The sequence below is a fragment of the Molossus molossus genome, unplaced genomic scaffold, assembly GCF_014108415.1.
Source record: "Molossus molossus isolate mMolMol1 unplaced genomic scaffold, mMolMol1.p scaffold_m16_p_7, whole genome shotgun sequence".
NCBI classification, from domain to species: Eukaryota; Metazoa; Chordata; class Mammalia; order Chiroptera; family Molossidae; genus Molossus; species Molossus molossus.
The window spans coordinates 15,092,761-15,120,564 of record NW_023425401.1 but is presented as its reverse complement, the minus strand read 5'-3'; the positions used below and the strand labels follow the sequence as shown (position 1 = coordinate 15,120,564).

The 27,804-nt window shown below is 41.0% G+C and overlaps 1 protein-coding gene and 1 long non-coding RNA gene across 8 annotated transcripts in view; one reads left to right on the top strand and one right to left on the bottom strand.

The window, feature by feature from the left end:
• CUNH7orf31 (chromosome unknown C7orf31 homolog) overlaps window positions 1-27,804 on the bottom strand; it is a 42,135-nt gene that overhangs the window by 4,450 nt on the left and 9,881 nt on the right. For 2 of the 7 annotated variants that reach the window (XM_036247416.1, XM_036247422.1), the window contains exons 1-9: window positions 23,406-23,518; window positions 22,588-22,745; window positions 12,244-12,420; window positions 8,169-8,240; window positions 5,400-5,429; window positions 4,937-5,118; window positions 2,805-2,893; window positions 869-1,043; window positions 514-605 (exon numbers count right to left, since the gene is read on the bottom strand). In XM_036247416.1, coding sequence (XP_036103309.1) covers window positions 514-605; window positions 869-1,043; window positions 2,805-2,893; window positions 4,937-5,118; window positions 5,400-5,429; window positions 8,169-8,240; window positions 12,244-12,420; window positions 22,588-22,721 — 951 coding nt within the window. In that variant the 5' untranslated portion in view covers window positions 22,722-22,745; window positions 23,406-23,518. Of the gene's footprint in view, window positions 1-513; window positions 606-868; window positions 1,044-2,804; window positions 2,894-4,936; window positions 5,119-5,399; window positions 5,430-8,168; window positions 8,241-12,243; window positions 12,421-16,189; window positions 16,290-16,649; window positions 16,835-19,379; window positions 19,433-22,587; window positions 22,746-23,405; window positions 23,519-27,804 lie in introns of those variants that run through there. The other 5 variants (XM_036247421.1, XM_036247420.1, XM_036247419.1 and 2 more) reach the window with 5 other exon arrangements.
• Window positions 53-26,885, top strand: LOC118620351. Its single transcript, XR_004957395.1, has 5 exons — window positions 53-205; window positions 11,353-11,477; window positions 15,105-15,217; window positions 16,034-16,138; window positions 26,583-26,885. It is a non-coding gene; the product is annotated as an uncharacterized LOC118620351 (long non-coding RNA).

The following is a 27,804-nucleotide window of genomic DNA, read 5'->3' as shown; positions in this document are numbered from 1 at the left end:
TAGTTTCAGGCCATTTCACATAATTAAGAAATCTCTCCCATTTACAGAGAATTTATTGGCTTTTGATTGTAATCCAGTCAACTCTCAACTCTTGTGGCTATCAGGAAGAAGCCTTCATCTCTTCTAAAGCAGTGACATGTACAAGACACACAAATATGAAAAGAACCACAGAACCGCAGATTTAAGAATCTTATTAAATTACTAGGTAAGTTTTTGTAACCCAGTTCCTTTGTAAATTTTAGGAACAGTTAACACAGTATAAAATGTTTTAAAAAAATTAACCAGTACCATGAAGAAAAAAAGAAACCTGTTTGTTCTTCAAAACAGTGGAGAGAGGTATTCAAACCAGTTCAAATTAATTCAAATTTAACTTCTAAAATGAGTTAAATTTTCCTTTTTCTAGTTTGGTCACCAATACTCAAGAAGCAAATAGGAAGTGAGCAAAGCAAGAAAGAGCCCAACATGTGGATACTTTCCCCCCAAATAACTTAAGAGTTGACTGCAATTACTTACAGGCTCTGGGTCAAATGTTATCTGTCCAGTTAACTCTGCTATCTCCTTTTCATGGTAATCATCCAGTTCAAGGGGGTTCATGGGCCCCAGACCTTAATGGAAACATCATATCTTATTATTTTGTTAAATGAAAAACAGCATGTAAATGACCATTCCCCTTTGTAATATAGCTAGAACCAATAAAATGAAAACCAACTTTACCTCCCAGCTACTCACTAAGAGAAACTTACTACCCACTTTAATTTCCATTAGTACTTAGATTAAGAAATGGGGGAAATAGAAGATGAATGCTTGTACCAGCATTTGTCAACTATTTAATTTTGTTCTTTTTACTTGATTTAAAGTGAACGCATACCTGTAAAATCATGAGTGTATGAACTGATCCAGTGGGACCTCTCAAGATTTCTCTGTATATTGGCTTCTTTTAGAGAGTTAATAGGATCCCATGACTTTAAAGAAGTGTTAGGAGCGAAGGTTTTAGGAGGTTTGGGGTAAAACACTGGCTTGTTTTTCTCAACACATTTAGGAAACTAGAATATGAACATAAAAGATTATTGTAATTAATGTCATCTAGTAGAATAAGGGCTGATTCAGTATCTCCCCAGGAGGTGGAAAAAAGAAATTCCAGGCAACATAAACAATGAGAGTTGAGCTGAGCTTTGAAGAGTGAGCAAGTTTTAAATAGGCAAAGAGACCATGAAAAGAGGGTATTCAGGAACAGGAAATGGCCATGAACCTGTTGGAGGACTAGCAAGTGGAGCCAGGCTATGTAGGAAGGGAGAAAGACCAGATCCCAAAGGGTCTTTTTTTTTTTTTAATCCTCACCTGAGGACATTTTTCCATTTTTTGTTCAGATAGAGTGGGAGGGAAAGAGAGGAAGAGAGAGAGAGAGAGAGAGAGAGAGAGAAACGTCGATGTGAAAGGGACACATAGAGTGGCTGAGAAACATCAATGTGAAAGGGACACATCGAGTGGCTGCCACCCGCACGACCAACTGGGACAAACTGCAACCGAGGTACGTGCCCTTAGTGGGAACCAAACCCGGGTCTCTCTGGACTGCAGGCTGACGCTCTAACCACTGAGCCAAACCGGCCAGGGTCCAAAGGGTCTTTGTAGCTCAGCTAAAGCACTGGGATTTACACTTGGCAAGGGAGATTGAGAGCTAGTCAAGGTGGTTGCAAAGGGATGTGACATGAGGAAAACAAAATGTTTATGAGAGGGTGGAAATGAGGGAAATTGAAAGAAGAAATTAAACTCCAGAGCTGTAAACTTTGGCTACAAGAACATGTAATGATGGAATCACCTCCAGAATAACTTCTCATATTTCTGGGTTGCTTAGATAGAAGTTTTGCTTGAAAGAATGAAAGACAGCCAGTAAAACAGATGATTCTTTAAGGACTTTTCTTGATGTATAACTTTACAAAAAACAAACAGGAAACTGCTTACTTTATAGATAACTATGTGACATTACAGTGACCACACTCTGGCCTGTGACAATGGCCTTTCTAAATGGAATGCGAATGTTTCAGCCTTCCATAATTATTTCTTGCCTAACTCGTAGATTGTTAGGTACTAGGAGATAACATGGAAAACACTTGGCACCGCCCCTCACAAACTCACTGGCCAATGAATGTTAGCTATTATTATTTTCAAATTTCTAGGTATTTTCTTTCATGATTTAAGATTTTCTTTTTTTATCCATGTGGAGTTATAGTATGGAGGTTAAGAGCAGAGACTGGAATCTCACAAGCCTGACGTCTGTGATCATGAGATAGTCACAAACTCTGAGCCTCAGTTTCCTCATGTATAAAATGGGGGTGGTGATACTAACCTTATGAGCTTATTTTAAGGGCTAAGTGACATATTTTTTCTAAAGTGATTAGTGTGTAGCAATTTCTCAGTAAATAGTGTCTACTGTTTTATTTTTGAGTCTACACAAATATAATGGTTAGAACAATAAATTGTAAATCTTCTGAAAATCTCTCATTTATTCATATTTGGAGTTACTTAATATATTATGGATCATATAAATAGAGTGGGGGACACAGAGTGAGTGAAATACAGTCCTCTTCCACCTTTTTTTGGGAGGAACCTTTTTTTTGGTAACTGGAAATGTTACATAACTGCCCAAACTATCTGAAATCAGTTAAGAAAACAACTATTAAAAATATGAATCCTGGTCAAAAAACTCAGATAGAATATAAAAACAATCTATCTTTTGGATTTTCATAAACATATACAGTAAAAACATTTTTACTTTATTTTAAACACAAATTTAAAAAGATACTTACGTCATAATATACATCCTGTCCTGGCCACATCAAGGCTTTCTTCTTTGAATCCATGGGAAAATCAAGCAGTTCGTATCTGTATGGATTACCTGAAATTTCAGGGAAAGCACTGTTATCCTGCATATACAAGAACAGTCTCCTAGCTCACGGGATCTATGGGTGTAGTAAATAGAAACACGATAATACGAGGTAGAGAGAGTGTGGGTGTACATTTAGCTGTGTGGTTACAGCTTTGTTTGACTTTTTGCCCCACCAATGCCCAGCGTGTGGGACACACAGACTGAGAAGGACTCTAACCTTAGTGCTCTCAGCTATAGGAGGTGGACTAGTACTTCCCCTTTCTTGTTAATGAAAGGAATTTTCAGGTAAATTCTATATCTTCCTGGATCCTCTTTCCAGTTTCAGTGAATATAATTCTAAACTACCTATTTTGGCTTTTCCCTGCCTAAATATCAAGAAATGGAGTTAGGCACTGGCTGGTTTGGCTCAGCAGTTAGTGCATCAGCTCTCGGACTGAGGGGTTGCAGGTCCAATCCCTGGCCTGGACACGCAGGACAGAGGGATGATTTATGTCAGGGTGGGATGGAGTGTGATGCTGGGAGAGCGCATCACGATACTCAGAATGGCGTGTAATTTTAAACTTGTGAATTGTTTACTTTTGGAATTTTCCATTCATTATTTTCAGACCATGGTTGATTTCAGGTAGCTGAGTAGTAAAAATAGTAACTGCTAACACTTGTCTCTATTATCCATTAAGTAGGTACTAATATTCCCATTTTATAGTTTGGGAAGTGGAGGCTAAGAAGTGAAGAAACTTTCCCATGATCCATGGTGAGTAAGTGGCAGAGCCAGATTCCACCCAGGCAGTCTGACTCCACAGTCCATGTTCTTAAACCCTGGCCGGTTTGGCTCAGCGGTTAGAGTGTTGGCCTGTGGACTGGAGAGTCCCAGGTTCGGTTCCCACTAAGGGCACGTACCTTGGTTGCAGTTTGTCCCCCGCCCTGGTTGGGTCGTGTGGGTGGCAACCACTCGATGTGTCTCTCTCACATCGATGTCTCTCTCTCTCTCTCTCCCTCCTGCTCTATCTGAAGATAAACATTCTACTGTAGTATCTCTCAACATGTTACTGTCTCCTGGAAGGTACTGAAGTTGACAGTGATGATGGCAGTATCTGTTCTTACCTATGGGTTCAATTATCTGTGTACAGAGGGACCCGCATTGTAGGACAGTTCTTGGGTCTTGCCTTCCTTACAGCCCGAATTCATTAAACAAATATTTATCTCTGCCTACTATGTACCTTTTCTGTCACCTTCAGTTACCTTCAGTCTTTCGCCATCGGTTTCTTCTCTGTTTTAAGGTGTCTAGTGTGGGAGAGCCTTGATGACTAGTGTATGGGTTTACCTCCCTTTAATAAAACTCATCTGGGAAGACCTCAATGTTTGCATCTGTGATAAAATGCTCCAAGGTGTTAAGACAGTGGTTCTCAACCTTCCTAATGCCGTGACCCTTTAACACAGTTCATGTTGTGGTGACCCCCAACCATAAAATTATTTTTGTTGCTACTTCATAACTATAATTTTGCTACTGTTATGAATCGCCATCGGAAAAATGTGTTTTCCGATGGTCTTAGGTGACCCGTGAAAGGGGTCACGACCCACAGGTTGAGGACGGCTGTGTTAAAAGGAACTGAATAAACTGCTCCCATTACTTTCTGAGTCCTGTTTCAATGAGGATCTTTCCCTTTCATCATGGCTGCTGCATCCACGTCCAGACTGATGCTCTGATCACCTGAGCTAGGATGGAATTTTAAAAAGCTAAACCATAGGAGAGAGCAAAAAGGAAATAAAATATAAGTAGAATAAAAACAACCAATTCTACAATGTTTGTTCTGATTCTACCATGGGAGGCCCTGTATAAAGAAGAAAAGTTAAGAGCATTTGCAGAGAATCTGATTTAATTGGTCTGTGGTGAGGTCCCAGCTGATTCTAAAGTGCAGCCACAGTTGAGAACAACTTCTCCAATCTGATGGGTCACACTTTTGTAACTTGAGTCCTTTGCTCTACTTTCTTTAATTTTATTATTGAATAAACTCCAAATAGAAGAATAATTAATACTGTTAAATCATATTTTACCTCTTGTCTTCAGAACTGTTGTATCATAAGGCTTGGTCGGCACCGTGGGAGGAAATGGCCGCTGGCCTCGGGCTCTGACGCCAGTGTAGCGGTCCTTAGGTGACGTGAAGGTCGGGAACATGGCACCGCGAGGAATGTGTGTGTGGTAGGGGTGTTCAACTGGATACGGGGAGCAGATTTCGCTGAGATTTAGTTGAGCAAACAACAGAATAGAAGTGCAATTTAAAAACATTAATCATCAAACATTTATTGGAACCCTTCTTTGTGGCAGGTGCTGTTCTAATCCCAAGGCTGTGGGTTGGAGCCCTGGTCAGGGCACATACAGGAAGCAAGCGATGCATGCATAAACAAGGGGAACAGCAAACTGATGTTTCTCTCCCTCTCTAATCAATACATTAAAACACACACACACACACACACACACACACAAAACAGGGAAGGAAAATACAAGTTGTATACTCACCCTACTGTTGAATTAGGTGGTTTGGGCATCCTAGAATAAAAAAAGGAAACAAATCCTATTTTATATTAAGGACTTTTTAAAGCTTACTTTCCTTTTAGAAACTTGCTTAAGAATAAAGATGCAACCAATTTTCCAACTACAGTGTATTTCAGACAATACTGACTTTATAATATCTTGATTTACTTTCTGGAACATTGAGTAACTGACCAGAGAGATATGATGTCATTATATCTCAGTTGTCTATCGATGAGTTATGTTCTTTTCCCCCCATTCTGCTTACTCTAACGTTAGTCCTACTTAACACCCATTTTGCATTTCTTATTTGTAGTGCAGGTAGGACTGCCTACTTCTAATGATAACAGAGCTCTGGTTCTTACTGACATTCACCCTCATAGTTAGGTAGCAGCAAAAGTGCTCTGAGGCAGCCTGCCACCATGTGTGTGCAGTTACACAACCTAAAGTGACCCGAGTGTGGGCTGGTTGGAGAAACTCTGTCAGTACTGTGTGTGCTTAGTCCTTTTGCCTGGGATTGCTGATCTCTCCCAGTAAACAGAGAGGCTAGAAAAAAACTGAACAAGGGCCCTGGCCGGTTTGGCTCAGCAGTTAGAGCGTCGGCCTGCGGTCTGGAGAGACCTGGGTTCGGTTCCCGCTAAGGGCATGTACCTCGGTTGCAGTTTGTCCCCGGCCCTGGTTGGTCGTGCGAGTGGCAGCCACTCGATGTGTCCCTTCACATCGATGTTTCTCTCTCTCTCTGTTCCTCTCTCTCCCTCCCACTCTACCTGAACAAAAAATGGAAAAATGTCCTCGCAGAGGATAAAAAAAAAACAAAAAACTGAACAAGGTACTGAAGGTATGCTTTTTCTGAATCAGTTCATTTGAAGGTTGTGTATTTACTAATTATGCTGAGCTCTGCATGCCAAGAAGTAATACTGCAGCCCAGAAACAAAGTCTGCACTAGGGAAGGATTGTCATCCACTTTGATTGGGTTCCAATAATTAGTTTCAAATTGTGCAAATATTTCTGAAATATCTCAGGCATGAAAAATGAACAGAATGTTAATCAGTTGATAGTAAAGATCAGTAAAATTGATTATACTCTTTAATTTTTTATGTTTTTCTATTTAGAAAATGGTATATTAGCCATATAATTTTACTAGTCTGAAATATAAACACACGATTCACATGGACCATAAGATGTTTATGTCCTTTTTTCATTTGTACTCTAAGTTTGTGGGTTTAGAACTTAAAAAAATATATATATGTCTTCCAGTTATATTTCTGGTTGAATTAGGGAACAGGGGGCAATGAATATAAGAATCCAAGGGATCTAGAGTTACTAGATTGGCTATTATTTATGAAACATTAAGTCAGCATTTAAACATTTTCTCATTTGGCAAATTATTTATCATATTGACAAGTGTATGGCTAAAACTAATTTGATTCAAATGGAAAACTTTTTTTTTTTTTTTAAAGGAAAGCTTCTAAAAAGAAAACCCTCAAAGTTTGAAAAGAAAATATGTTCAGTGACACCAATTCCTTGATCTGACCAGTCTAATATTTACTGCCATACTCATATTTACTTTTCAAAGTTAACTAATTCCAAAAGGACAAACAAGGGGGTTAGTAACCACCAATGTCTTTTTAGCTCCCTCTTGTGGCTAAACTCTATATTAACTTCTTACCCATAAAAGGATTCCTAATAATTCTAATAGTTAAAGGCAAAGAAGGGATATTTTCAGTTACTTCAATATTGTCAGTGTTTTATTTTTGTCTGAAAATTAAAAAGTATGATTTTCGTATTATATACAACAAACTACTTCAAAGAATAAAAAATGATTACCAAGTGTTCCTTATCCAAAAGAGACTTAGGGAGTAATCTTATGAAGTTATTTGTAGATTATCATAACAAACATCTCATAAAATTCTAATTAAAAATTTTGTTAAGGCCCTGGCTGGTTTGGCTCAGCAGTTAGAGTGTCGGCCCATGGTCCAGAGAGACCCGGGTTTGGTTCCCGCTAAGGGCACGTACCTCGGTTGCAATTTTTCCCCAGCCCGGGTTGGGGTCATGTGGGTGGCAGCCAGTAGATATGTCTCTCTTAAAGAATAAAAAAAAATAAAAATTGTTGAGGGTGCTGGGGCATTTTTGATGAGCCTTTAAAGAAGTGTAACATTCTTATTAGATTGAGTAACTAGGTCAAAGGCAGGGAAGTGGCCAAGATGGCCTGTACAAATCCCTTGAACATTATAGCCCATACTTCCTGCTTTCCTTCACTTGTTTAAATACCACAAACTATTAGTGGGTCTTAGGTTTCTTTGTTTTATTTCTGTAATTTGTTTGGTCTTGGTTTCTATTACTTTTTTTTTAATCCTCACCCGAGGATATTTCTCCATTTTTTGTTCAGATAGAGTGGGTGGGAGAGAGAGGAAAAGAGAGAGAGAGAAACATCGACGTGAAAGGGACACATCGAGTGGCTGCCACCCGCACGACCAACCAGGGCTGGTGACAAACTGCAACCGAGGCACGCACCCTTAGTGGGAACCGAACCGGGGTCTCTCTGGACTGCAGGCCGACGCTCTAACTGCTGAGCCAAACTGGCCAGGGCTTGGTTTCTATTATTAATGATCTCCCTAAAAAAAAAAAAAAAAAAGGGACACTTTTGTGTTTTCTAAAAGTTTCCATGTTGGGGCTTTAAAAAATTTCTCATATAACTCATTTTCACTTAAAAAATGTTATTTGATTTCATATAAGGAAAAGAAACCCCAAACTTACAAAGAATCATTTTCGTAGATGTCACTTTTTTTGTTCTGTGTCAAATAATAGAATTGTTCAATAGGAAGCCTTCTGAAAAGAAAAAATTATATTGAACAGTTTTTCAAATTAACACAATGTAACAGTGAGATAGGAAAAGACAAAGAGATTAATATAACTATGTGTATTTGGAAATTCAGTATATGAAAAGGTGCCATTTTATTTTATTTTTTAAATCTTTACCCAAGGACATGCTTAGAGAGAAGAAGGGAGGGAGGGAGAGAGAGAGAGAACATTATTAATGCGAGAGAAAAACATCAGTGTTGCCTTCTGTATATGCCCCAAGTGAGGATTGAATCCACCACTCAGGTATGTGTCTTTACGGGGGATCGAACCAGCAGCCTTTTAGTGCACAGGATGACACTCAACCAACTGAACCACTCTGGCTGGGCAAAAAGGTGGCACTTTAAATCAGTGGAGAAGGATTTACTTTCAATAAACAATGAAGGGAAAATTCACTGGCCATTTGGAAAAAAATAGATTTCTATTTTGTACTACTCACAAAGATAATTTCAGATGGATTAAATATCTAAAGAATCAGGAAATACATAGAAATATTACAATAAAATATACAATGATATGTTTTTTTTTCTTGGCCGAAGGGACAACATTTTAAATAAAATTTTTCTTTTAAAAGTCAAAAACCAACAGGAAATACAATAACAGCAAATGAAAAGCTCAAATAAAACACAGATTGGAAGACTGGCAATAGGATATGTAAAGGATTAATATCCAAAACATAAAGAACCAGTAAGAATCTACAGCTAAAGGACAAACAATAAAAATGGAGAAAATAAGAACAGAAAAGGACATGTAAATGGCTATATTAAGAAAAAAGTTCTTAACCTAACCAGACAAATGCATTCTGATAACCAAGATACTCATTAGATGGGCAAAAATTATAGTTTGATACTAATACAGTTGGCTAAGAGTGTGGAGAAATGAACACTTTTAGCCACTACCAAGAAAATATAAAGCATTTGGGCTATATCTATTAAAATGAAAAATATTTATATATTGTGGCCCATAACTTGCACTTTGGATTTTCTCTAGTAGAACATCTGTGTAAGAGTTCAAGCAGGCCTGTACAGGCATATTCATTAGTTATAGTTAATGAAAAAAAAAAATTACAAGGATGGCTAAATCTATGATGATGTATCCATATTGTGGAACACTGAGAAATTAAAAAGAATGAGACAGATCTGTATTTATAATCTCTAGATCATATACAGATAAAAAGAACTAACTTGCCTAATACTATATATCAAATGTTTCCATACACAAACTAATTCTCTCTCTCTCTCTCTCTCTCTCTCTCTCTATATATATATATATATATATATATGTGTGTGTGTGTGTATATATATATATATATATTATATTTTATTGTTGGTTACAATTGATGACCCTACATTAACACATTATCACCTAAAGCCTTCGCTCTTGGTGCTTGGACTGTTTTAATACACATTGTAGTACTGTCCCTTGTGGCTGACCAATATATATATATTTTAAATCCTCACCGGAGGATATTCTTCCATTTATTTTCAGATAGAGTGGGAGGGAGGGGGAGAGAGAGAGAGAGAAACATTGATGTGAGAGAGACACACCAATTGGTTGTCTCCCGCACAACCCTGATCAGGGCAGGGGACGAACCACAACCAAGGTACTTGCCCTTGACTGGACTCAAACCCTCAAATCTTTGGTTCACGGGCTGATGATCCAACTAATGGGCCAAACTGGCCAGGGCTGACCAATATCTTCTGAACACACACCCTACATCTTATCTCTCCAACATAGATTCCAACAAATTTGCTTTCTTGGCTTCCAAGAATGGCTGAAGAGAATGCTCACCAAGAAAACCCCGTGATTGAGAATGTTGTTATTAATTAGGTAGATAAAATGAGCAAGTCTGTGGGCATCAGTCAGGCTTTCTCTGGTCACCCCAGGGCTTGCTCAGTGGAATCATAAACTAAGTTATCATTGGGGCAGGGACAGGTGTTACTATGTATGGACTCATCAAAACTGACCTGGCCACATTTGAGTTTGCCAGCAGAAGTTACCAACCTTAAATACTTCATACAGAAAAATCTCCCTGGGTGTACTAGTCAGCCATCTGATGGGAAGCTGTACACTGGACCCTTCCACCATGACAGACACGATTTATCCTCACAGGACTAGACCCTTCTAAATATGGATTTCCCTTTCCTTCTCACTACACCTCTGCCAGTCCCGTCATTGGTGGACTTCCCGAGCGCCTTACTCACTGCGCGCCATTTAGACAATATTACTTCTGAGTAAGTAATTTACTACAAAAACGGCAGTGGTTAAATTTAAAGGATACGTTGGTCTTATCAGATTTGCAGAATGGTAGAATAGCCTGTGGAAGATTCAGTTATGACTGAATGTTGTCCTAAAGAGTGCGGCACGTGCTCTGAATCAATGACCAATAACTAGTTTTCCCCAAAGCCAAAATGCATGGTCTAAAAAGCAAACGGTGGAAGTGGGAGTGATACCTCTCACTGTTGACTTTCTGTTACATTTGAGAACTCAGTTTTACTTCCTCCACAGCCCTTGGGCTTTGCTGGTTTAGAGGTAGAGGGAGAAATGCGTTCATCAGGGAACACAACAACAGTCCCATTGAATTGGAAACTGACATGATGTGGTAATTTGGGGCTCCTATGACTCCGGAGAAAACAGGCATGAAAGGACTGTACCAAGTAGGCTGGGATGATTGATCCTTACACCAAGGGCAAGAGGACTGCTGCTAGACAAGATGGGGGAAAGGAGTATTTCTAGAACCTAAAGAACCTTTTGGACACCTCCTAGTATTGCTTCTAGTGGCATAGTTAATGGGATACTGTAGCAGCCTCACACTTAGACTTTAGATCTCAGGAACAGAATTTGAGGTTGCTCCACCAGGTAATGAACTCCTACCAGCACAGGTACTGGCTGAGGGCAAGGCAACTTGGAATGGGTCGTGGAGGAAGAAAATTATAACACCAAGAGCCTCATGCCAACTATAAATAAGAACTGTAGAAATAAGAACTGTAGCCACATCCTATATTTTCTTCCTTGCTGTGTTGTGTATATATTTTTATATATTAACTAATTTGTCCTCTCCTTTTTCCTTATTATTTCATAGAGGGTGTGTGGACTCTCGGGACAAGATTATGACTGAACTAGACAGAAGTGAATGTCACGCAGAGATCCTGGACTTGGAGCTGGGTGCAGGAACTGATGAGACTTTGGGTCTTCCCTTTTGGAGAGGTGATCACATTTTCATTTGTCTGTTGTTTATTGCTTTACTTGGGCTTCAAAAAGGTCATCGGCCACCACGTGTCCCTGTTGTTACTGTTTCTCTCTCTAGCTGTGACTTGTCTTTCCTAAGCCAAGTAAGGAGGCTCTGTGGGAAGGTTTGACAGATTTTATTTTGAATAAAGTTCATAATTTTTAGTAAATAATTAATGTGACATTTTATTTGCCGCTCAGAATTTTTTTTTTTTTTTGCTCTCTCTTCAGTTTGACCCATGTTTTGATAAAGTTGTGGAAGGAGTGACTTTAAGATTTATAAATGATTACTGAAATATTTTAATAATTGAAAACAATGCCCCATAGATTCTAATGACTATAGCTTGATGAACAAATTAGAAATCAAAAGTTCTAAAAAATCAAGAACATCTGTACAAATTAGGCCAGCTATTTGCTCAAGCAAAAACATTTTTAATTTAATCTCTCTCAGGAATATTCCCCTTTAGTTTTAGGTAAAATGTGATTAGCAAGGAAATGAAATTAATAAAAATTTCTGATAATAATACTTGAACATCTCTATGGACAGCAAAGACATCCATAAACACAGATTTTTTTTTTTAACTGACTTCACAATTAGAAATTATGTAATTAGTTTTTCCATCTGTGTCTTCTTATAAATAGAAAAGAAGTAAGTTTGGATGTAGATGTAAATTAAAAAGGACTCACAATAGAAATAAAAATGAATAATAAATACCTCTACGTGAAAGGCAGAAAGATTACTTACTTTGGCCAGTTATCTCCACCAAATCCATAGTGCTGATGTCCCTTGCCCATGACATGAGGAAGTCCACATTTTGGCCTGTGTTCTTCAGGGAGTGAAATGGGTATCATCCCACCATATTCCCTGTCAGCACCCCATGGAAGCCTACATTGTTGGAGCGACTCCCTTAATTCATGATACCTGTGAAAAAAGAGAGACTTTTTAAATAGCTTCAATATGGAATACTATGGTCTGAATGTTTTTGGTCCCCCTGATGTATATGTTGAAATCCTAATGCCCAATGTGATGATATAAGAAGTTGGGGCCTTTAGCAGAGAGCTAGGTCATGAAGGTGGAGCCCTCATGAATGGGACTAACACTCTTTTTCTTTTTAATCCTCACCCGAGGACATTTTTCCATTTTTTGTTCAGATAGAGCAGGAGGGAGAGAAAAGGAGAGAGAGAAACATTGACGTGAAAGGGACACATCGAGTGGCTGCCACCCGCACAACCCAACCAGGGCCGGGGACAAACTGCAACTGAGGCACATGCCCTTAGGGGGAACTGAACCCGGGTCTCTCCATACCGCAGGCCAACACTCTAACCACTGAGAAAACCGACCAGGGCCACACACAGAATTCTTAATGCTGGGTAGGTTATGATACATACTGGTTATTTTGGCATCATTGGACTACTGAAGGAATGAGGTTAAATTCCTGAGGGCTTACAGTTTATGTATGTGTGTGTATATTTATTTATTTTTTTCCTTTATTGATTTTTAGAGAGAGAGTAAGGGAAAGGGATAGAGAGATAGAAACATCGATGAGAGAGAACATCGATTGGCCACCTTCTGCATGCCCCCCACTGGGGATTTGGCCCACAACCTGGGCTTGTGCCCTGACTGGGAATTGAACCGGAGACCTCTTGGTGCATGGTCAGCGCTCAACCATTGAGCAACACCAGCCAGGCTACCTGTTGTGTGTTTATTTTTTAAATCCTCACCCAAGGACAGAGGAAGAGAGAGAAACATCGATGTGAAAGGGACACATTGACTGGTTGCCACCCACACAGCCCCAACCAGGGCCAGGGACAAACTGCAACTGAAGTACGTGCCCTTAGCGGAACCGAACCCGGGACTCTCTGATCCACGGGCTGACGCTCTAACCGCTGAGCCAAACTGGCCAGGGCAATCTGTGTATTTTTTATAGTTGTATGAATGCTTATTTCTTTTAAATGTCTTTATTGAGATATAACTCATATGCCATACAATTCATCCATTTAAAGTGTATATAGTTAAATTGTTTTTAGTATATTCTCAAATATGCACAACTAATCACCATAACAATTTTAGATTTTCATCACCTCAGAAAGAAACCTTTTCAAGACTCTTTAGCCATCATCTCCCCACTCCCCTCCCAAGCCCAGCCCTAAGCAACCACTAACCTACTTTCTATCCCTATAGATTTGCTTATTCTGAATAGTTCACATAAATGAAATCTGTATGTGGTTTTTTGTGACTATATCACATATCAGTAGTTCATTCCTTTTTGTGGCTGACTAATACTCCATTGCATGGATAGAATACATTTTCTTTATCCATTCACCCGTTGAACATTTAGGTTGTTTCTACTTTTTGGCTATCGTTAATAATGTTGCTATGAACATTTATGTGCAAGTTTTTGTTTAAATACTTGTTTTCATTTCTTTTGGGCATATACCTAGTAGTGGAATGCTGGGTCATATAGCAATTCTGTTTAATTTTTTGAGGAACTGTCACACTGTTTTCCACACTGGAAAATTTCTACCACCAGCAATGTATGAGGGTTCCAGTTTCTCCATATCCTTGCCAACACTTATTTCCCTTTAAAAAAAATTATAGCCATCCTAGTGCATGTTAAGTAATTATCTTTTTGTGGATTTGATTTGCATTTCTCTATTGTCTAATGATGTTGAGCTTCTTTTCATGTGCTTATTTGCCATTTGAATATGCTCTTTGAAAAAATGTCTGCTCAGATCCTTTGCCACTGAGATGTAAGAGTTCTTTATTCTAGATACAAGTCTCTTATCAGACAGGATTTGCAAATATTTTTTCCTTTTCTGTATGCTGTCTTTTCATTTTCTTGATAGCATCATTTGAAGCACAAGTTTTTAATTTTGATGAAGCCCAACTTTTTTTTGTTGCTTGTGCTTTTAGTGTCATATCTAAGAATGTATTGCCAAATCCAAGATCATGAAGATTTATCCCATGTGTTTTCCTGACAATTTTTTAGTTTTAGCTCTTATATTTAGTTCTCAGATCCATGAGTTAATTTTTATGGTGTGAGATAAAGGTACAACTTCATTCTTTTGTATATGGATATCTAGTTGTCCCAGCACCGTTTGTTGAAGTGACTATTCTTTCCCCCACTGACTGGTCTTGGCCACAGATTATCTTTTTATTTAAAAAAAATGGAGAGTACTGTAAAGGTGCAGAAACTCTTGTTCCTAAGCTCTATCTAGAGCTTCTCTAATAGTGGTTCTGAATGTGTGGACCATGGACCAGCAGCATCAGCATCTCCCAAGAGCTTGTTAGAAACACAAATTCTCAGGCTCCACTTCAGACCTAGGAATCAGAATGTCTAGGGGTGGGGCCCAGTAATGTTTTAACAAACCTCTAGATGATTCTTACGCATGCCAAAGTTTTAGAAACATTGCCTTATTCAGCAGTTACCTTTCATAGAAATCCAGTCTCCAGTAGTCCGGCCCCTTAACTACCATTCAGTGGGCTGGAGACAAAAACGTTTTCTAAATTGGCTGGTAGTTCAATTGACTTTTTCTGCTGTTTCTTAACAAGGAAGTGAAGGAGAGGGACTCTATCTTGTTCACTGCTGTATCCATGCTTCACAGGAAGTACTAAATGGATGTCTGACAGATGCATGCATACATGATGAATTAGCAAGACCAAAGAGATGGATTTGTTTCCTGGACTGCAGCCTATGATGCAGTAATGAAAGCATCAGGTGAGGGAGAGGACCTCACAAAACACTTAAGACTATCTGGCAAAAGATCTGCTTCCTAATTAGGAAGGATTTAATGACTTCCAGTTTCCAGTAATGGCAATCTAGATTATTTGGACCAACCTTCCCACTGAAAACAACTAAAAATGCTGAAAGGGAGCTTCTGGGTTGGGGAGCACGTGGAGGTGCAGGGAGAGTGGCGTGCTCAGGCAGCATGGAGCTGTGTGCTTCTTCCCACATACCTTGCCCTGTGCATCTCTTCCACCTGGCTGTTCCCGAGTTATATCCTTTTATAATAAAACAGTTATCTAACACCAGGAGATGAAGAGTATAATGTTCTAGAGAACAAAGAACCTTGATTCATCACAGGTGCCACAGCAGGGCAAAGAGAGGACAAATCACTATAGACAAGGTCTCTGCCACGCTCACCACAGAATCCCCAGGCTACAGCATAGTGTTGTGCAACTATATGGTGCTCAACAAATATTTACTGACTAGGAAGTTTTCCTTGAGAACAGGCAATGACACGAAAATCTTAACAAGGAAACCCAGTTGTACTCTGGGTTAAATTTTCTTGGGCAAGTTGAATTCAATTTTTATTTGACCTTATTGATTAGCCTAGAGAAGACAAAACAAAACAATACTGAAAAGAAAAAGAAGGAAAACATGTTCTTAAAAGCAATTAGTTGTTAGCAAGTCGGAAAGGGATACCAGGGCTTCATAAGAGGGAAACTGGGAGTCCGGAGGGGTAGACGAGCACAGAAACCTCTTTGGACTTAGGGCAGTGCCGATTCTGGCTGATTTCATTTTTGTTTTAAGGACCTTGCAGGGCGAGAGGTACAGGCATCAACCAGGTGAGGAATCTAAGAGAGACCATCTCCAAAACAAGCTGGGACCCCAAAAGGCCACCCTGTCACGTTAACGGTGAGTCGGAAGCAAACCAGCTCTCTAGTCGTCTTCTGCCCATCACTTGACCTTGGATTTAAGTAGTCTAGGATTGGTAGTATACTCCCCGGCACCTTGCAGGATCAACAGGATTTCTTTCCGAAGGAAGGATTCCTGGGGGAATCATTGTCTAGAGATGAGTCCAAAGGATAAGTAGGTCATCAAGTAGAAGAGAAGGAAGATTCCAGTCAGGGGGAAAACACGTGAAAAGGCCTAAGGTTACGGAATTGGAAATTCCTGGCAATGTGGGCTCCAGAATTCTTCTCAGGGAAGGATCTGCTTTTTTTGATATTTGTCAGGCTACTTGGTGTAGAGACAGAGACTCTGCAAATAAGGGTGTTGGTAAGAGACCCAGCAACCTCAGGCTGATTACGCTGCCCAGGAGTGGGAGAGATTTGCTTTTTGCTCTTGTGAGAAGAGGAGAAGAGAGGGGAGGGCAGGGAGAGGGGAAGAAGCCAGTGGACAGGACAGTAGAAGGATGGGGACTTACCGGGTGAAAAGCCAGCGAGCGAATCCTGGTGACAGCCAAGCTAAAGAACTTTTAAGAATATGGAAGCTATGGCTAATAAGGGGCTTCAAGTTACTTTGTATGGTGTGATGTGATTCTTCTTCCTTCTGACACCTAACTGATCAGTGAAGTTTTCCAAGCTCACAAATGCTCCGTGTGGATGAGGTCTTTGGAGGAAACAGAAGAATGACCGATTTTCACATCTGGGTCAAAATGTTGTTGAACAGAAAGAGCATAAGTGGAACCAGGAGCCCAAAGTCAGTAATGACTGCCCCCTACCCTCATCCTGGGATTAGGATACATTTTGAGAAAGACTTTGGAAATCCAGCCCTGGCCAGTTTGGCTCAGCGGTTGAGCATCAGCCTGCGGACCAGGGAGTCCCGGGCTCGGTTCCTGCTAGGGGCACATACCACAAAGAAAAAAAAAAAGACTTTGGAAATCCAGAAGGTATGGAATAAAGATCTGAGTGGAAGCTATCTAGATCTTAAAGACTGAGAAGACAGAGTTGAATTTTGGGCTAAATCAGGAAAGCTGATATAGAATTCAGGAATTTGAGGCACAGCAGAGAAGAGTTGTAGTGAGAGGTGAAGCAAGAGGGGAAAACAAGAACAATATCCTGCAGGGTCATATAAGTCTTTTAGACTCTACATCTGAGCAGAACCATGGGAGAGGTGCTCGGAGAGAGGGGTATGGACTGTGGAGTTACTTTCTTCTTTGTAGCATACAGTGCATGGCTTAATGTAATTCCCTGTAAATATTTGCTGATTGGACTGAAGAACTAACACTCATGACTGTCCTATAAATGGAATGCTTTATCTCATAACATCACTAATAGAAGCTGGCAAACTACAGCGCCTAGGCCAAATCCTACTGCTTGTTTTTATAAGTATAATTTTACTGGAATGCAGCCACGACCATTCATATGTTGTCTATTGTCTAAGGCTGTTTTTGTCCTAAAATAGCAGAGTTGAGTAGTTTGACAGAGACTGTCAAGCCTAAAATATTTATTATCTGGCCCTTTAGAGACACTGTTTGCCAACCTCTGCACTAGCTAGTCAAGGAGGATCTGGGAGACCCCTGATTTGGGGTGCTGTAGAAGGAATGGTGGCATTCAGCTCTCAGACCTCGGACCAGTATCAACAGACGTGGTTTGGGAAGTATGACAAGTGAAAAAAATGTACATACTTTTTATTAATGACAACCTAAACTTGAATATCTAAGTTTTGAAAAGTTACATTTAAATTAGATGAGTCAATTTCTCAGCACCTGACCCCTATATATTACACTGTCCCGGAGAGATTAGCCAGTAGAAATGTTAATCAATCATTTGGGTTGGCATTTATTTAAAGCCAGTGAGTTGCAGGAGACCATTTAAAATAAAAGGCCAAGCAAAAATAAGTCATATTTCCCTTTTATTTTAGGGTCTCACATTTCCTCCCTTAGCTTTAATAATAATTATATAGAAGGAATGAGTTAAAATAAATATTGAAGTTTTAGGATTAAATAATTTTAAAGCTTAAATAATACATATCTCCACAATAAAGAAAACAATAGAGTATTACTGTTACAATCTGTAACCTCAAACAAGTGTTTGCATTTTTAATAAAGACGTACTCTCTATGGATGAACCAGTATCTCTCGTTGATGTCACTTCACAGAAGTTTGAACATTATATTCCAATCTTGGAGGCTGACTCTAGCTGGTAATTATTGAAGGCATGATTAAGGGAAAGTTCAGAACAAAGATACTCTCATTTTTATTTTAGCAAAGAGCTAACAGTAAAACAAACAAACAAACAAAAAAAACACTCAGTAATCAGAAAGCAGTAGGAAGAATCCAGGAACAGTATGGGTACATATAATGAAGTCTTAAGCAGTTTATAAGGCACTTACTTCCTTAATTGGTATGTTTGCCTAATGAGCTACAGAACTTGCTAGAGGTAAGAAGATGTCAACTGAATGGAAAAAGGAGATAGACATCTGTGATTCTAAACAGTGTACCTGCCATTCCTAAATTTTCAATGGAAGTAATATAAAAGAACACCACCTATTAATATTTTAAAAGGCAATCAACTGAGTATACATACATGATGGGGCAAAAGTAGATTTACAGTTATGAGTATGCAAAAGAGTTTCTTCTTGTGTTATTATTTATTATGTTATTTTCTTTTTTAAAAAATGTTTTTTTATTATTTTTTGTTTTTTTCTTTTTAGAGAGAGAAGGGAGAAATCTCGAGAGAGATATCGATGTGAGAGGGAAACATTGATAGGTCGCCTCCTGCGTGCCCCCCACTGGAGATCGAGCCCGAAACCTGGGCATGTGCCCTGAGTGGGAATCGAACTGGGAGCTCTCAGTCCATGGGACAACACTCAATCCACTGAGCCACACCAGCCTGGCTATTGTGTTATCTTCCATGCAAACAATTGTAAACCAACTTTTGCCTGTATTAGTGACTACTGTAATTGCTCAAAATTTACCAACGAAGAAAGTAACTGAAGTATAAAGATGAACTTGCCCTAGGACAATGGGTACGCCAGAACCGTAATCCTGGTTCCAGAGCTTTCTGCTAGCCCAATAGTTCTCAAAATAAGCTGAAAAACTTCTAACAATGCAGATTCCCTAGACCCACCTCAAACCAGAGAGCTAGAACATCAACAGCTGGAGCCTGGGAATCTGCATTTTTAGAAAGCGTCTCAGGTGATTTTGACATACCCTGTCTGCATATCACTGGTGGGTAACAATGGTGCTAGACTGCATCGCCTATTCTGGAAAGAAGAAAAAAAAGTAGGCTGATGTGAGGAAATCATTTTGTACTGCTGTTAAGTTACCAACTTAGTTCAAAATACATTAGGATATTTAAAAAAGACATCCCCTTAAGCACATCATTGTTTAGAAAATTAGGCTGCTGAGAGCTAACATATGCTACGACTCATGTTCATCCTTACCATTATGAAGGGTAATTCCTAAAAGCCAGGAGCTTTTTGTTTTGTTTTGTTTTTGAGATTTGAGTTGGGAGTCATTGACCCTGAACCTGGTCTGAAGAAATAAACCTCAGCATTGCTAGAGCAGAGGTACCAGTCAATGTTCTCTTGATGACACTTTCCATAGTACTGAATAACACTGAAAGAAAAGCAAACTTCTATTTCTGTAAGCCGCTCATCTGATTCTTAAGAGGGAGATAATAGGAGGGGTTCGAGAATATATGATCATCCTGGCTTTCCCGGTTAGGGCCTATGAAAAGAAAGAAGTCACATGGTGCAAAAGAGAAAGCAAGTTTTAGTAATTAGGAGCCAGGAACACATTTGTACCTAGATACTGCTTCAAATAATACCTTATTGTAGCTTATAAGTAATTGAACATGTGTTTAATTTTATGGTCAGTTAATGAAAAGCAATTATTTTCTCAAAGATGCTTCTCTTAAATTTCATGCCAGTTAAAAGATTTTGGAGCCAATTATTAACCAACTAACAGACCATTTAGGTAGAAGGGATCCCAATTTCAATGAAAGGCCTTATATGAGTACTTTTGAGAGGATCAAGAATTGATCAGATATGGCAGCCCTAAATTCCTACTTGGATCCCTTTTGGCCAAATCTGAAACCTCACAATGCTGTTTTTGAGCCAGGGTCAACTGCTCATCCCCAGATCACACATGATCTGCTAAGGGTTCCCTCTGAATCAAGGGAAGCCCTCCCAATCTGATGGCCCTTGGAGCTGAGTAGGAATTTTGGGCCGACAGCCACTTTTTGGAATCAGGTAATAGTAGAAAAGCAGATGCAGCAAGGACTAACTCAGTAGAAGTGAGCTGAGCCCTCTTTCCCACAAATATAAAAATATTCCTTTTCATTTAGTGAAAATAGCAGTTTACAAAAAACACAATGAGCCCCGCCGGTGTGGCTCAGTGGATTAAGCATTGTCCCATGGACTGCGAGGTCCGAGTTCAATTCCTGGTCAAGGCACACGCCTGGGTTTCGGGCTTGATCCCCAGTAGCGGGTGAGCGGGAGGCAGCCGATCCATGTTTCTCACTTCGATGTTCCCCTCCCTTCCTCTCTCTCTAAAAAATCAATTAAAAAAACCAACCCACAATGAATATGATCTTTAAATTTAATAAATGGAGACAATGCATGTTGAGATGTTAACAGTGGTCATTGTTTCTAGATAAAGGAAGTAGAGGTTTTCTTTCTTGTGATTTAATTTCATAATTTTTCTGTCAAAAAGAAAATTTGTTCTTTGTTTTCCAAATTGTTCATAAGGAACGTGTTAGTTTTATAAGTAGGAAAAAGCCTTCTTTTCCCTTTATATATGAAAAGCATGTTGACAAACTGGAACACTGCAAGATCAAGATGGTGAAAGCTTAGCTGAAAGATTAGTCCTCTGTTGAGAGCCAGTGTTTAGTCTGACAAAGAAAACAGCGCCAAAGGAATCTTCACACTCTTAAAGGGCTGCTATCATGGAGATGACTTATTTTTCTTATTTTGCATAGCTTCAGAGGGAAGAAGCAGAACAGCAAGTAGAAATTACAAGGAGGGAAAAATGTTCTCAGTAGGAAGAAATTTTTTTTTTTACCCTCACCCGAGGACATTTTTGCATTTACCTTCAGACAGAGCAGGAGGGAGGAAGAGAGCGAGACACATTGAGTGGTTGCCACCCATATGACCCCAACCGGGGCTGGAGACAAACTGCAACTGGGGTACGTGCTGTTAGCTGGAACCAAACCCAGGACTCTCTGGTCCACGGGCTGATGCTCTAACCTCTGAGCCAAACCAGCCAGGGCTCAGTACGAAGAGATTTATCTAACAGTCAGAAGCATTCAGAATTGGAATGACTGCCTGCATGGTTGTGATGTCCCATTTTGGAAGTGTTTACACTGAGGCTAGGTGACTTTCTGTCTGATTTCTTAGAGAAATAATTATTAAACGAGAGGTCTGGCCAAATGAAATTAAAAAATACAAATAAAGCCCTGGCCGGTTTGGCTCAGCGGTTAGAGCGTCGGCCTGCGGTCCTGAGAGACCTGGGTTCGGTTCCCGCTAAGGGCATGTACCTCGGTTGCAGTTTGTCCCCGGCTCTGGTCAGTCGTGCGGGTGACAGCCACTCGATGTGTCCCTTCACGTCGATGTTTCTCTCTCTCTCTCTGTTCCTCTCTCCCCCTCCTACTCTACCTGAACAAAAAATGGAAAAATGTCCTCGGGTGAGGATAAAAACAAAACAAAACAAAAAAAAACAAATAAAACAAAGAAACAGAAAACAACCACACAGGCTAGTTTTTTCACTGAATACCTGTTCTGAAAATGTCTTCCCCTCAAAACGATTCATGTAAATACAATACAGAAAAGCTGGCACTAAGATCTTGGAAACTTTGTTTTACCTGTTACTTCGTACATGAAATGGGGATAATAATAGTACTTATAGGATTGTTTTGAGGATTAAAAGAATCACTACATAGAAAGCATTTGGTACAGTGCCCACACATAGTAATGGCTCAATATATGTTAGATGCAATTTTAACTATAATCTGTAATTAATGTGTTACAGGAAATTCGGTAAAGCAAAAATTTAGGCAGCAACTATGAACTACAGATTCTGGGAGTATTTTTAACCAGATGGTGTTATAAAATATAATAAAAATATTTGAAATAGATTAATTTTCAAAGGAAGAAACCAGTCCTTTTAGAGGTCTAGAATACAGTGGATGAACTTTATGTCTACCTTTTAAAAATACACACCAACTAACTTTTTATCAAGTTCCTAACAGATGTTAGCACTTCAAGGTTTAGATAATTGTCATGTTATGCTTTCCCTACGGTGTGATAAACAGAAGAGCCCCATAATCACAAATGTATTTTCTTATATATAAAAATATACCAATATATTAAAAGCCTAATTGTTTGTTTAAAAGCCTTTTAAATTGTTTTTGTTTTACCTGTCCGCTGAGGCAGTTGGGCGAGTAGCTGTTTGCAACGGAGTGTGCAGTTCGTTAGAGTAATATGTGTCTGACAGTATGTCAGCGCCTTCAAGCTCCCTGCAACAGTAGGGGCTGTGGTGGATTACGGCCATGCTTCTTGGCTAAAAAGGCACAATCTGGAAAAGAAAGGGAGGGCACACTTGACTTGGGAGTGGACTGACTTGGTCACTATGACACTGACCCTCCCTCATGGCAGGCAGGAAACTTGCTTTGTGCTGCCAAATTGTTCCGCTCAACGCTGCAGAGAAATCATAACTTCCTTCCTCTCCCGGAGTCCCTCTGTGGACCCTCAGATATCACATCAATAATAAATAGCAACTGAAATTCTATGGAAATGAATTTCAACGGAAACAAATCCACACAGTGGAAGATGTTCCTAAGTAGTCTAGACACTAAGTGGATGACCTGTAGGTCCGTCCATACATGGCCTCTATTTTGGGTCATGGACTGAAATTAAAGTCTTGCCTCAAATTTAACCATAACTATTCAGGAAAACTTAGCTGATCAGCCTCGCCCCCATGGCCTTTCTAAAAAGCAGAGACTCAATATCCAATACAATCAGCAGCCATGCTTCTAAAAGACTTCGGGTATCCTGAACGAAGCAAGTCCTTTGTAGACAGGTGGATAATCAGGGGTGAAGCATGAGCGGGACCCCAAAGTGAGAGAATCCTAGCCCTCCCTCGGACTTGGAGGGGGACGCCAAGCAGGCGCCAAGGCCAGGACCGCGGGCCCGGGCCCTGCGGGGCGCCGCCTCGGGGTTCGGGGTTCGGACGCACCTGGGACATCAGCCCGGGAGCGGCACCGGCCCGCGCCTCCCCTTCGCTCCCCAGAGCTGGCGGGCTATCGCGGGGAGTGGAATTCCGCTGTGGTCCGCACCTGCGGCCCCGGGGAGCTAGCGGGCAGGGGCGGGTGCGGGGAGGGCTGGGAGTGGGCCAGGGTGGGGTTGAGGGTGCCTGTGACGGCGACCGTGACCATGGCACTAGGTAACGCATTCTTGCCGGGCCGCGGGCGGCTCGCGGAGGTTTCGCAGGCAGCCAGCTCAGGAGCTCCGGGGCCTGGAAGAATCGGAAGCGGAACCGGAAGTGAGGAGACGACCAGACGTCTAGTCCGGTGGCGAAATAGGCTTATCAACCGCCCCAAGCTCTCGGTCCGGGCCCCGCCTCTCCCCCTGGTTCTGGCCCCGCCCCCGGTTCTCGCCCCGCCGCGGGCGCCCTCTGGCGGCTGCAGCTCCTTTTTCCTCGGAGAGCTGCCCGTTCCAGCGGTGTCTCCGCGCCCGGGCGTTCTTCCGTGGGGGCTGGACGGAGGTAGAGCGCAGGGCCAGGGTGGAAGAAACCCTGGTGAGGAGCGTGCGACCAGTCCCTTCTCTCCCCTCGCTGGAGCGGGGGACCGTGCGGCCAGATCGAGGGTGCCTTCCACAGGACCCCGCAAGGGCAGCCCCTGGGATTGCGCCCTAGCAGAGCCCGGGAGGAAAGGCGCAGGTACGCCTGAAGCTGACCTCCCCAGCCCTCAAGGACTAGCCTCACCTCGATTACTGTTTCCTGCCTCCAAGAAACGCACTGAACCACGTTTCTGCACCTACAGGGCCCTGAGTTTCTGTGATGGCTGAGAAGCGGCCCCTGAGAAGGACAGGGCCGAGGGAAGGTTACCTTTAGGGAGAGGCTAGAACAGCTTGTAGGGACATAGAAGGGGGATGAGAATGACCCCCACCCCTGAGAAGGGAGATGTAACAGTCCCCGAGCCTCTCCCGACCCCTGTAGTTATTTATCACCCACTAGGCCTTGAAGAGTAGATCCTGCTGGAGACAGAGCTGTGAATTACATAACGTTGTCTTTATCTTTGACCCCTTTATATATATATATATATATATATATATATATATATATATATATATATATATATATTTATATTTATATCTATTTATATCTATTTCAATTTGTCGTCTACCCTAACCTTTTTGCTGCTCCTGTTGTTTTAAGATCTCTCATTAAATTCCCTTCTATTAAATACCCTGTCAGCCTAGCCCATTTCAACTATCCGGCTTGCCAGTACTTTCCATACCCCACCCTAACCCTAACTCTGATTGGAATGAAAAAGGGAGGGGAGGAAGTAGAGATAGTGAATACAGTCAACTCTTGAATTTTTCTGTGAATGGAAGCAGAGAAACCAGGCAGAAAGGAGCTGGTGTGGGGTCAAGGGAGGACTTAAAAAAAAAAAAAAAAGGAGATATCTTAACATGTTTGTTTGCTAATGGGAACAGCTCAGTAGAACAAAAAAAAGTGATGATGCAGGGGTCTGAAAGATTCCCAAAACAAATAATCCAATTTCTCAAAGCCCTTGGGTTCCAGGACGTGTGTCCCCCATGCTTTCCCACCTGCTTCCCTGCTGCCTGGAGTTTAAATGGCAAGGGTCCCAGATTTAGAGCAGGTGGGTGACAAATGTCGGCAACACATGTACTCTCATGCCCAAGTTTCACTTGTAAATTACCCTATTATGCATGACATTTTGCAATAGGATTTTTACATGAATCTTTATTGAAAAATACTAACTTAAAAATATAATGCTATATCTAGTTGAATAAGAGGAATTATAGCATCAATTAAATAACAGTAGCTAAACTAGAAAGAGATAAATCAAACTTACTTTGAAGAGAAAACAATGCAGATGTCCTGCTGTGATTGGGGGTGTTCAGGACCCAGCTGCTGTGGAAACTGAGTCAAACCTGCAGGTGACCCTGGATTCTTGAGCTCTTACTGTGTGACCCTCCTCCGTCCTGGGTGGCCTGATGACCCAGGGGATCCCCTGACACTTCTGGGCCACTTCTGTGGAGCAAAAGGGCCACCCAGGAAAGGCTGGAACTTGGACTCTATCTTGGCCAGCATTTGCCTCCTGCAATCATTTTCTTTCCTTAACTCCTTGAGCGTTCTCTCGGTCAACATGGCTGTGTTCCAGGTTTTTTTTGTGTGCCATTTTTGCACAGAAGGGGGTCTCATTTCTGTAGAAAGAAGTGCTTCTCTCCAATTCCTTGCCCATGTCTTCTGCCATCTTCTTGTACAGGTTGCAAATCGGATTTGTGGAGTTCCTGTACCTAGACACGTTGAGAAGTTGTTTTTCCATTTCTAAGCAGCGCGTTTCCTCCTTAAACAGTTTTTTTTTCCCCTCCAGTTGCCTTAAGTAATCTTCCTGTAGTTCAGTCAGAATTTGCAAGTTCAGTGTCAGCTGCTGAATCTCACTTTCTAGGTTTGAATTTTCATGCTGCCAAGATGCTTCTTCAATTTGGAGAATGGTTATCTGTGCTATAAGCTTTTCATTTACTTTTCTTCCCACACTTGTCTGGCTATTTTGTGATGTTCCTCTTCCGGACCTGGAAGAAAAACATTGAGGCTGGCATCATCAGGCATGCCCTTCAGACCAACTGTGACCAAAGGACGGGGAGATCCCTGTTTTCTGTTCCCCTGTCCTGTGTGATCTGCCACTTCATGTGAGCTAAGTGATCTCCAAGGAAAGCAGGCAGAAGCCTGGTCTACAGCAGGGTTTTAGCCACTGATATTAAATGGCTGATTTTCTCCATTCGTATGTTTGATGGCTCCAACCTTTGTTTCTCCTCCTTTTCTTGCTCTCTCTACCTCATCTCATAATTTCTTTGTGGATCAGTTGTGAAATTTCTGGAAAACGAATGTTCTCATTGAAATCATTTTTCTCTGAAGTTGTTGTCAGTTGGTGTCTGGTGCTTTTGAGATGGGTTTTCCATCAGCCAGCTGGGAAAGTTGAGGAGGCTGGCTCTTCCACGCCTTTTCCAGAGAGTCCACGATACCTGAGGTGATAACCTGCGCGGGCGTGTCTTCAGTCCAACAATCGCGAGATTTGTAACATGGGAGACCTGGCCTCCACCCCAGGGGGCCTGAGAGTCATTGACTTGTGTCATTGGTCCAATATTCTCCCTCTGTCTTTCACAGACTTCTTCGCAGGCAGCACACGTTTTGCCTGGTGCCTTCACAGTTCTTCAAGTGTGTCTTCTCCTTGCTGTCAAACCACCACCACAGCACAAACCAGGATCTTCCAGGGAGATGCAGGGAGATGTGGGAGTGTCTCCAGCTTCCAGAACCCACAGCAGAACACAGAACAGGTGCCCCAGGACCAGCTGGAAGGTGAAGCGTGGCAGGCAGCAGGCCCTCCACGACTGGTCGGGCTCTCTCAGCTCTGCCTCCGAGTGCCAGTGTCCGCTGGGCCGCAACTGACCACTCAGAACCCTACAGAGTGTTCCATCTCAAAGGTAAACAGACTCCTAGCAACCAGAGCAGATCAGTTGGGCAGGGGGAGGGGAGTCCAGCAGGAGACAACTGTTTTCCATAACTGTACCCTGAAATAGAAAGTGATCTCATGTATACAGGCACTGGGGCAGGTGGAGAGGGCTAATTGCAGTCTGCAGTACACAGTACATATATGCCTTTTCCTTCCTCATAAAGTGTTCCTTACTATTATTAACACCTTTGCATTCGGGTGCATTGGTTACAGAAACGAATATTGTTACATTAGTATCAACTGAATCCACAGTTTACATTAGGGCTCATTCTTTGTGTTTTGTAGTTCTGTGAGCTTTGACAACAACATGATGTCATATATTCACATTACAGTATCATACAGAATAGTGTACAGTCCCCAAATTCCCTGTGTTCCACCTAGTCATCCCTCCTTCTCTCCTCTTGAACCTCTGGAAACTACTGATGACTTTCCTTGTTCTGAAGGCTGCTTTGCTTGAAACTAATACAGCCACTCTTACTTTCTTTCAGTTAGTGTTAGCATGGTATATCTTTCTCCATCCTTTTCGTTTTCAAATGATTATGTCTTTAAAATAGGTTTGCTGTACACAATATACACTTGGGTATTTTTTTTTCTTTATGACAATCTCTGTCCTTTAATTTATACATTTAGAACTTTGATATTTAAAGTGATTTTGATATATTTGGATAATATCTCTCTTATTTGTTACTGTTTTCTGTTCATTGTCTTTTGTTTCTGTGTGTGTGTGTGTGTGTGTGTGTCTTCCTCTTTTGCCTTCTCTGGTTTTAGTTGAGCATCTTATTTGATTCTGTTTTGTCTTCTCTCTTAACATATTAGTTATAACCTTTCAAATTTTTAAGTAGTTACCCTTTGTGGGGTTGGAGGGTTGGAAGATGG